Consider the following 12,035-nt stretch of genomic DNA (forward strand, 5'->3'; position numbering starts at 1 on the left):
TAAAATAGGCTTAAATTAAATAAATTTAATATTTGAAGCACTAACTTTGTGGTTATTCATTATAATAAAATAAATGAAACAACTTTGTTTTAAACTACTAACTTTTTATTAATTTTTTTTCCACCGACCGGTTTCAAAGCAAACAAGCCTTTTCGTCAAGGTTTACGTAACTTATGAATTAATTCCTATTTTATTTTTATCATGTTTACTAAATACTACACGCGGACCCAATAAATCAAGCCTTTTTTTTCTTACAGGGGTGATAATTTGATATCAATATTTTCGAAGCTAAATAGGAGAGGACTAAAAGAAATATTGTTTATTTTGTTATTGATTATTTTTTTCTTATTATGAATCGCTTTTTTAATTTCTAAGATTTCTAAGTTGTCTAATTTTAATATTTTATTTTCAACGTGAAGTACTTTTAGTCTCCACTTTATAGTCCACTCCTCTCTAGTTTCGAACGTATACAGCTCACATTACCATCATTTCAAGAAATAAGACTTGATTTATTTGTTTCATTGACTGCATTCTGATAATATGAAATAAACTAGGAAAGAATTCATTAGTTCAGTAAACCTTGAGAAAGAAGCTTGTTTAGCTTTGAAACCGGTCGGTGGAAAAGAAAAAAAAGGTGGTTAAAAACAAGGTTGTTTTATTTATTTTATTAAAACTAATACGGTTTGGTCAATTCAACTTAATTAAGTGTTTTGGGTAATGCTTAAGGTCGAAATAATATTCTAAATGAAAATCATCATGTTTGATTTCACGTGTTCAATCATCAGTGTGGCCATATACGTATGAAGCTAAAATTAGTCGCATGGAAAAAATAATTATCCCCTAATTAACCACCCTCTAGGGATAGAGAAGATTCATAATTGCACCCCAATAGCTCAATCACAAATAACTATCGACGTGCTTAAAAACATGCTAAGCATTTGAGCGATCACAACGAACAATAATGCACATGCTTAAGTTAATTTTTTATTTATTTTATTTCATTGGAAAGCCAACATACATTTATAAATTTATAAGATACAATTATATTATAAATACATATCATAAAGTCCACTTTGAGGCTTCCACATAATAATGTTATTGTAAATGTTGTCACATAAAAATTATACATATCATAAAATAACTAATCACACAAAACTTATAATATTACTAAAAATGTAAATGTAATACATATTACTAAAAATATATCTACTTTTGAATATTGATCACACAGTTGCATATTAAAATATATAATACAACTATAGTTGACCATACAGCAGGGGCGAACCGTCCATATAATCGATTATTCGCAGCTTACCATTATATTTCACAACCAATAATAATGTTTTATAGTAGTTTTAATTATAGGAGAATAAATAAAATAATCTATATTTATTATAAATTAACGTCACTGTTTATATTTTCCTCAAAAAATAAATATAGGCTGCTAAATGCGCACCCAGCGCATTGCCCGGTTCCGATTATTGCAGCTTATTTTTCAATACAAAATGTATACTGTATTTTAACATTCAAAAACCCAGTGCGTATATTTTCCTTGCTTAGTTCACTTGCAGATTACAGATATTATTTCAAGCTTCTCTATTTGGAGAGTAGCATTTCGAGCGTTATTTCATAAAGACCATTTTTGTTTGATAGCATTCTGTTGACATATGACACCAGTTTTTTAGTCCGCGCGTTTTAGCTAGTGGCGCCTCGCTCGGTGTCGTCAATTTCTTGCATTATTCATTCTCAGTTTAGAAGGAAACGAAGCTGACGGCTCGGCGCGGCGCAGCTCGGCGGTCACGACGGTCACGTGACATTTTTGTTGCAATATTATTGCGAATATTTCTAATGAATGTTATTGTTATGTTATGTAATGTAATATGTAAAGTTAAAATTATGTATTTTGGCATAAATAAATAAATTTAAATCTAATCTTATTGTTTTTTTTTAATTTTTCAGAAAAAAAAATATTTATCGTAAAATATTTTTTTTTGTGTACATAATGGGAGTGACGTCTTACAATAAAATGTTTACTTTCTTTTATATTAGTACCTAAATATTTGCAGTATAAAATGTAAATTACAAACAAATATACGGTGTTTTAATCAGTGCCAAACAAAAAGGAATTATGAATATACTTATTTTATTATCCTTATTTTTTAACATATTTTATTTTTTTTAACTTTTGCATACATTTACTGTCTTAAAATAATGGAGAATATACTCGTACCTACATATTACGCAAAGTTTTTTTTCAAAAATATTTACAAAATAGTCTTAAATTAAAGTTCTGCTGAGTTGCATACATACAACTCGTCAGCAGGTTCTTATAAATTACATCGATTATTTACACTTAACCTACATTAACAATATTTTACTTTAAAAACAATTACAGATTACATTATGAAAAATTAAAAACTATCACTAATACAAAAAACTTTTTTCTAATAACCATAATTTGAGCAAACGTCGCACTCCTGTATTTAACTCAGTATTTTTAATATTGTTTGGTAACATGTTAAATATTTTAGGTATACTGTATTGCAGTGTCCTTTTGCCATATTTATTGCAGTATCTAGGAACAGCTAGCCCTTCCATACTAGTAAACCTGGTGTTGTAATCATGTACCAATTTGAGTTTATACCCGGAGTGCGACGCATGCTGACAAATTAATTTGTACCAAAGTAGAGCCCTAACAGATAATTTATTTACAGATTTATACATTAATGATATTGAAATATTGTGTCTCTGGCGGTATACATCTTTATGTAGTAGCAATTTGATCATAGAATTTTGCAAGGTTTGAATAAAATTAATATTAGTTTCACTTGATAACCCCCAGGAAGTTATGGCGTATCGTATAATTGATTCAGAGAGAGATAAATAAATAATTCGTAAAGTATTGACAGGGACATAATATTTTAATATGTACATTCTATTACTTATTGCTCTCAATCGCTTACACAATTTTCTAATATTTACATCCCATTTAAAATTACAATCTATAGTTAAACCTAAATAAACATACTGCTCAATATTTTCACACATGCACGGTTGCATAATATCACTATGGATACACGTATAGTTATGTGATAAAATTGACGGTGTTATGTGAGTTTTATAGTTCGGTGATCTTATGTGCATAAGTTTGATTTTCTTTGAATTAATTATTAAACCTGCATCATGGGACCATTTTTGCAGGTTTAAAAAGTCTTCTTGCAATAATTTCTCTGCAGTTTTGAGATCCTTGTGAGACACAACTAAAGCAGTATCATCGGCGTATACATAGTGTTTGACATTATTAAATAGTTTATACATGACTGTCACATATATTATATACAAGGTAGGGCCCAATATTGATCCTTGTGGCACCCCCGAAGAAACGTGTTCTGTTTTACTATTTTCATCTAATACTTTGACACATATTTTTCTATTAGTTAAATAATTTTTGAAAAGTTTTAAAAGGTTTCCTCTGATTCCAATGTCATTTAACGTGTCTATTAATTTTGAATGGTTAATTGTATCAAATGCCTTTGAATTGTCAATAAATAGAACAAGGGTGTGATATTTTTTATTAAGTTCATTATTTATTCCATTTGAAAAATCTTGTAATAATAATTCCGTACTCTTTTTTCTTTTGGAAACCATATTGATATTGATCAATTATAGAAAATTTTGATAAATAATTAATTAAATTTTGAGCCATGTATTTTTCTAATATTTTTTCAAAAACCGGTAAAATACTTATCGGTCGATAGTTACTAATGTTTGAATGTTTACCACTTTTATATATGGGTCTGACTATACTATATTTAAGTAATTCTGGTATTTCCGCTTGGAGTATAATGCAATTAATTAAATGTGTTAATACTGGTCCTAATAAATCAATATGTTTTTTACATCATACATTCTAATATTATCAAATCCAGCAGATTTACTATTTTTTAATTTTTTAACTATATTAACGACATCTTTTATTTTTTCTCTAGGCAAAAACATGCTCTGCGGTTGTTTGTCAATTGACGCATCAATTGGTTTTTTTTATTACTCGTACAATGATGTAGCATGCTATTTAAACTTTTTGTAAAATGATCAACAAAATCGTCACTAATATTTTTAGGAGTAGTATCATTCTTTATGAAATATTTATTTATGGTTTCATCGCAACTGCTTTTACTCCTTTTCCCTAACAACTTATTTATTTCGTCCCAAGTTTTCTTAGTATCATTGAAGCAATGTTTGAATTTATTTCCATAAAAAGCAGTTTTATTAATCTTAATCAATTTAGTTACATTATTTCTTAACAATTTATATTCTTTTTCATACGATTTATTTGTAGGAGTGCTTTTCCATATTTTATAAAACATGTCTCTATTTCGTATTTTTTCTAATAAATCATTTGTGACCCATTCTTTAATAGCATAGGGTTTAGCCTTTGGTTTAAAATTAATTGTTGTTTGTTTGTTTGTTGGGTTATTGGTTAAAATTATTTTGATTAAAATAAGTAGGTATTGCGTCTTCTGTTGCCAGCAGGTGAAACTGGAGCTGGAGAGATGAAGTTGTTTTTACACAAAACCATAAAAAAAGAATCCGTGTACCTGTATATACTTTTTTTTTTATACGCCTCCACTCATTTGCAAGATTACTTATATGTATGTATGTACATGCAGGTACAAATTATGAAAAAAATTAAAGCTTACCTATAAAAAAACTCACCGTTCGTCACTGCCATACAGTGTACATTTATTATGTGCCTACATACAGAACTGCACATAACCTGCATAATATAGGCTGCGGATTCAAGGCACAACATCATAACTTGAATTATTTTCGGAAATTTCATTTTAAAAGGAAGTTAAAGACATGTTATTTATATCAATACAATTTGATTTCTGACTACACATATTGCAGGTTCTATTTACAAATTAATTTTGAAAAGATTTAGTGGAACATTTATCGCAGTCATAAGTCAACGCGTGTGTAATCTCTAAGTCAACGCTCGTGTCGATTCGTTTTTTGTTTTCCTCGTAAATAAATACAGTTCACTGGCGAAAAATCGGCGTTTACTATAAAAAATAATATAATATAATGCATTTGCAAAATAGGAAGGAGTATCTAAAACAAAAAAGTAAAAATTAAATTACAATTACTATGGCGACTGCTTTTCTTGACATTTGGCTTGCCAACCGCCGGCTAAATCCAATGAATAGCGTGATAATTAATAAATAAATAAATGTAAACAGCAGTTTTGGAATATTTTCCATATTTACACCGGTGAAATTCAAATATGTGACTGCGCAGCAGGATTATACGTCGCGAAATGTAAATATTTTGACATTTAATATTAGGTGTTCGCGGGTGTTCCATTGTGATCGCGAATACGATAAACAACCATGCTGAGAAATTGTTATCACGTCGCTTATCAGCACGTCGATAGTTATTTGTGATTGATCTACTGATCTGAATGAATTTTTGTGGCTATAAATAATATTTTTATTTTGTGTCTACTAAAACAATTATTGAGAAAAAAAAATGTGTTTTTCATGTATTTTTATCTTTTATGCTTTAGAATTATTATTTTTTTAGACAATGGTTCTTAAACTTATAATCAACCTACACAATTCATTTAAAATGTGTTATTATCTTACAATATATCTTTACTAAATCAAATTAATTTAATTTGACTGAAATATGTTTAAAACTTGCTTTACTTATTATTTATGAGGACGACAGAAATTTGCTCCAAAAAAACAGCCAGCTGTCAAAGCTTAAAACGAACTTTTTTGTGTAATGCTGATACCGACGCATACAAAAAAAGTTGATGCGTACTTCGGGGCTCCAGTAATTAAAAAACATTTGAATTTCAGTAGATACGAGAGTAAAAAAATCGTAAAATTCTTGTATACTTTAATGAAAACCCGGACTCAAAAGGTTAAGGTTTTATTTAGCAATTAATATAATCCTATTTTTAATTTAAACAGTGTGAAATCGACCATGCTCGTATCTAAGTTGGTGTTTGAATAAATTAATTTCATTATTTTCGCATTCACCTACGTAAAATATTATCACTTTTTATAAAATATGCTTACCAAAATATAATAAAAAAATTATAACTACATTTAAATATGTACTTAAACATTAAAATATTTTTTTCGCAAGAGTAAAAATATAATTTTTACTCAACATATTATTGAGGACACATTATATAAATAATTTTGTAATATTTGTAAATTAAAAATTAAGTTTCACAATGATGACGCCATAATATTAAGTGATATAAATTTATCAGATATTTTTATTGCAAACGTTGCGTTTTATTGAAGACTGCGGTTCAATTTATGTACACGGTGTTTATGAATGCATAGTGCCCGACTCGCCTCGGATTTTCTAGCGAGTCGGGGCGAGGTCACAAGCATGCGTCGTTTCTGGTAGTGCCACTATGAGCTGTCTCTGTATTTAATAAATGCGTGTTTTTATTAAATATAAAAAAGTATTTATGACATTTTTTTATATTTGCGTAATGACTTTGACTAGTTTTTTCCGTTATGTTAATTCTTCAAAATATTTATTTTAGTGTAGAAATCAATGCCTTTTATTAATTCGTCATTGTTCGAAATGACTTAAAATAATATTTATTTATAGTACGTAGATAACGTAGATAATGTAGTCGAGGGCGCTTTACGAAAGTGATTCTATGCCGCATTGAATTTAATTTTACTTAAAGTTGAAGTATGTTTTTTCAGTTAAACAATTTATTTTATCGTTACGTGCTAAGAATTTATTTTTATCATTTAGAGATCGAGATGGTTTGAATTTTTTTCTGAAACATTACTCCAATCTCACAGTTTCGCACTTTTGCTGGGAGGGCATTCCATGACATGGGGCCTTAGACCGCACATGGGCGTTCATTGTATTAGTCCGCTGGTTGCGTACAGGTATAATGACTTTTCCTGATGCTATAAATACGAGTATATCGATTTCGTCGCGATCGTAGAACGACAACGGATGTGCTAATTATACGACATTGACTTTTTTTAATATCTTATCTTAAAGGGTTTTATAAAGGCTGTAGATAGCCTAAATAGGTACTCCGCATGCATGGGTTTAAAAATCAATATTCCAAAAATCCATGTACTGCGTAACACTTCATCCCTGATGCCCAAAATCCCCTGACTCTGTCAAACCAAGTCATCGAAAGGGTCGAGAGTTTCAAATACCCGGGCCGCAATTACAATGGGAAGTTAACATTTATGTTCAATTTTATCGACATTTTACCGACGAAGATAACTCTGTTAACTTCCCTTGTAATCGGGGCCCTGGGAGTATATGTTACGGAAATTGGCAGCTTTCAAAAAGAACTGGGATTGCGGCTAGGAATAACAGGCGCCACATTCAACAGTATGAATGCTGTTTAAAGATTGGATATGGACTCAGTGAAAACCAAATGCCGCATATATTACGCCAGCATAATATAAAACCTATTCTCCTCTATGGATGCGAACCGTTGCACCTCACTGGGGCCCAAAACAGCAAAATACTGAGTATTGAGAATAGGTGTCTCAGAAGAATCTTGGGTATGCGGTGATTTGACTTTGCTAGGAATGAAGTAATAAGAGAACGGACGCAGCAAACTCCGATGGCAACTGTAATCAAGCGGAGGCGATACGGTTGGCTCGGTCATGTACTGCGGATGCCTCCTGAGAGCCTTGCCTACTTTGCAAGGCATCAGGTTTTCGACGTTCTGGACGTCCACTGCAGACTGTTCGTCGGCAGTTCTTGTCAGAACTACGCAGCTCGAACCTGACTTGGGAGGATGCACACGAGCTGGCACCTGGAGGCTCTTTGTGGACAACATATGCTCCAACTAGGGAGCGGGCGTGGAATGATGGATAATGACTATATATTCCAGGTTTTAAAAAAATGTATTTAACTAAGCATCAAAGGATGTACTTTTGAACTTATGGAGTTGTGACATAAAATGAGAAAAAAATGTTTAAACCGCTCAGACGTAAAGTTAAAGATAATCGCATGCCTCGTCGGTCTACGATCATGACGATATGTAAATCCAGACACTGAATTTTTGTATCACGTGCTCTTAAATAAAAAATGTGCAAAAATGTTTATCCATATTCAAAGAAAATTGGAATTGATTGAATTTGTTACACATTTCTTCTTTCGTTTTACGTCTGAAGAATTTTCTTGGAATTTTAAGGAATCATACCGGAATACATAGTAATCGAATTGGCGAATCAAGATTTCCTTTTTTACGTTATTTCTCCAAACAATATATCTTTTTCTTACCACTGTCCGTTCTACAGGGTGTTCTTTAAACCCTTTCACATCCGAAACCATGATAATCAGTAGAGCAAGAAGACATATTAGCATATCCAAAAAAATATGTAGAACAAAGAATTTTTTTTTAAATAAAATATTTTTATAAACAAATGGTTGCTTACTTCTGCAAGGGAAAAGTAAGGGAAGCGCGGCGCAGTATCAGATCCCCCCTCTCCCCTCCTCGTTTCTCAACCATTTGCCTTTTAAAATATATATTTAATTAAATCTTTGTTCCAAATATTTTTTTAATGTGCCAAGATGTCTTCTTGCTCATACTGATCATCGTGGTTTCGGATGTTACAGGGTTTAATGAACACCCTGTATAAGATGCTTAGGGCGTGAAAGGAAAATGAAATAAAAGAGAAGGATTACTTTTCACGCAAAGCGGCCTGCAAAAGACGCACTAAATTGCGCCTTATTTTGTAATAATTAATTGTTAAAAAGTAAAAAGTTATTAATGAATGTCCTAACTGAGATAACGATACTTTTTGAAAAGGGTGTATGGAAATGCAGGCAATGAGGAAGTTCAGTTAAAAATTTCATTTGTTAATAGACTGTTAAACTAAGTAAATTTTTTTTTTTAATTTTTATATATCGTATTATCGGCGCTACGATTTTTCAAAGTTTTGTATTTCTGAAATAACTCCGCGTGTAACGTCAGAGGTTCATTTCCGCTTATTCTCATTCAGTTCTTCCCATTGGTCCAGAAGCGACAACCAGACCGGAAATCTTCCATAGCTCTCAGATCATAGGTTGATTCACATGAACCAGTGACGTCATTTAAAGTAGTGCGTTTTTATCAAAATATTCTTTATTATTTTTTCTGTACATTTTCAAGAAACTTTGCGGTACAATTTAATGCTCTAATTTTTACCCCGCGTAAGAAAACATTTTTTGTTTACAATTTCCCGTAGGGCTGAAGTTCCTCATTGCAGGGCAAATGACCTATCACTGGCTGTAAAAGTGATCACTTTACACACTGTGTAACATTAATCATTCCGTCTATGTCCGAACATCCTTCTTCTTCACCTTGTATTAGATACGATGATGGTCTGTTTATTACAAAGAGGTCTCCCGGGACTCCGAACTGCAACTGTTTCGCCACCTCTTTTTGAAGGTCTTCCAGGTTGTCGACTACCCTCTGGCGTGTTGTTCGCTGGCGTGTTGTTCGCTGGCGTGTTGTTCGCTGGCGTGTTGTTCGCTGGCGTGTTGTTCGCTGGCGTGTTGTTCGCTGGCGTGTTGTTCGCTGGCGTGTTGTTCGCTGGCGTGTTGTTCGCTGGCGTGTTGTTCGCTGGCGTGTTGTTCGCTGGCGTGTTGTTCGCTACCACGTGTGGAAGTATGTTGGTATCCATTCATTTCATATATTTGTATCGGTATTCGTAGAATGTGATATTTCCCTATTTTTGAATTTTTCGAGTTTTTTTTTTTAATGAACGGAGTTAGTTTCAGCGATTGGAATCGAACGATTCAACACAATTCAATTTTCAATGTATCATCATCATATCCCTTTCCGCATCCGTTGGTGCATAGGGCACTGCATTGTTACACTAATAATGTAGCGTATTTAAATAATTTATTTTATGAAGGTAAGATGATCAGTCTAACGCTCAATATGGGTGTCCAGGGATAGTAAAATGTTGCAGTGAATCATCTTTAAAAAAATATTATTTCACGTTGACCCTGCCAGGAATTGAACCTGGGACCTCAACTGTTTCACTTTGAGGCGGACTTATCTGCACTAGATTTTTTTTTTAAATTATTTTTATCAGAGGCCATCGAGTCGAAAACGGTCGTCCAGGGTTCTGGTTCTATTTCACTCACAACTGTATTATTCATCTGCCCGGACACGGAAACTCATAGGAATTTATTGATTTATTTTTTAGTATACTTAAAAAAGAAAAATGTGAGTGAATTTAAAGCCAAATTAAAGAAACACAATATGAAACCCACTCCATCCAAACTTTCGTCCTGTATTTCATTGATTATTGTTTTTAAATACAGTTTTTAATTATTTAAAAAATTATAGAACTTACTTTAAAAATATTTTTTACTAAAAGCTATTCCTTTTCAGCTATTCGGCTATTATTTTTCCGTTCCGCTGAGCTGAATTAAACTGAATAACAGAGGCACTACTTAAAGTTCACTCATTTGTGCCATTTAGTCTTAAAGGTTTTCAGAAATAACATTACCATTGTGCCACTATTTCTTTAATTTGAACAAAACATCATAACATAACATTTTTGCTTTTAAGGCCATATAAAGCAAATATATTCAGCTTGCTTAAAAATGACAATTTTGGATTTATGGCATTATTATCGATCAGGTGCGATACGTATATATTATATAGAAGATCGATTGTTTTTGTAGAGTTTTTTGTTCATTTGGTATGTTTATTTTGATTTTTGTCATTCCAGTCCAAGGAGAAGATGATGAGGGGAGTCCGACGTGGCTGTGTCAGGCTCCGAGCTGCTGTGATAGGAATAGACGACGAAGATGACTCCACCTTCACCATCACAGTTGATCACAAAACATTCCATTTCCAGGTGACTATCTCCAACTAATGTATACTCACTGGTTTCGAAATAACACGGTCCAAAAAAATAATAAAAATGTAGTAGTATTAAAATATAATTATTATACTATTTTTATTTATTCATATTTTTTGTCTTACAAACTATAATTAATAATAAAAATAATATGACCTCACTGGGGTTACCCGTGCCGAGGACACTTAACAATATTTTATTTTTTTAAATATTTTTATATTTGAGAATAAACAAAGAAGAGTAACTTAATAAACAGAAATAATTAACAAATGTTCAGACAGTTTTAAACACTACATATTTATGTTTATAATAAATTTATGTACATCTATATTATTTATACTACAAAACGCCCAATGAAAATAACAAAAACCTTACATAAGCTATACACTTGTGGAGCAGTTGATTCAATACTGGTTTGGGCGAATGAGACAATCTATTTTAATTCTATCTAGCTCCACTATCCATTTTTTTATAGCCTTTTTGAACATTTTCTCATTACTAATTATTTTAATAGATAGTGGAGGAAGGTTATAGATTTTAATTTAATAATACTCAAAATTCCTTTTTCCGAATTTGTTATTAGAATGCCTTGCATCGCACTTTTACTGGCTTTGCGTATGCTGTATGACAGGGGCGAATCGTCTATAAAGGTGATTATGCACACCCACAGATTATGACACACTGTGCCCGCAGTGAGCAAATAAACTAGCCAATGATTCCATCTTATTTCTTCTTACCAATAAGTATACTATATTTTGAACATCTTAAACTCTAAATATTACATTGTTTTTAATCCAGTTGCATGGTTTTTGGTTAGCACATCAAGGTATTACGCAGAATTTGTAACTTATCCAACAATTTTTTTTTATTAATAATATTTCGTTTTTGTGGTTTGACACATTTTTGCCTAACACCATCCACTCGTACTAGTCTTCACTTACGTTATTTGTGACTTATTTTTTTCATAATAATTTTATTTAGACTTTATACTCATAGCTTGAATAATTAACCTATTATGACGTAAATTGATATAAAACAGTAAGACGTAATGATTTAATCACACACTTATATGTTTTATGTAAAAATCTTTTTTCGGGAGATTAATAAATAATAAATTTCATCACTTAAACAATACAGTAAATTGTTTCCTTATTT

The 12,035-nt window shown here is 31.5% G+C and overlaps 1 protein-coding gene across 2 annotated transcripts in view; it reads left to right on the forward strand.

Annotated features, from left to right (window-relative positions):
* Window positions 1-10,753: 10,753 nt before the first annotated feature.
* The window catches only part of LOC148274064 (oxysterol-binding protein-related protein 9), a 94,028-nt gene continuing 92,746 nt past the window's right edge, over window positions 10,754-12,035 (forward strand). For both annotated transcript variants that reach the window (XM_088237683.1, XM_088237684.1), the window contains exon 1: window positions 10,754-10,877. In XM_088237683.1, the coding sequence (XP_088093809.1) occupies window positions 10,761-10,877 (117 nt within the window). In that variant the 5' untranslated portion in view covers window positions 10,754-10,760. The remainder of the gene's footprint in view (window positions 10,878-12,035) is intronic.

Source organism: Micrasema longulum, unplaced genomic scaffold (assembly GCF_059751315.1).
Source record: "Micrasema longulum isolate JH-2025_06_02 unplaced genomic scaffold, ASM5975131v1 h1tg001765l, whole genome shotgun sequence".
Classification (NCBI taxonomy): domain Eukaryota; kingdom Metazoa; phylum Arthropoda; class Insecta; order Trichoptera; family Brachycentridae; genus Micrasema; species Micrasema longulum.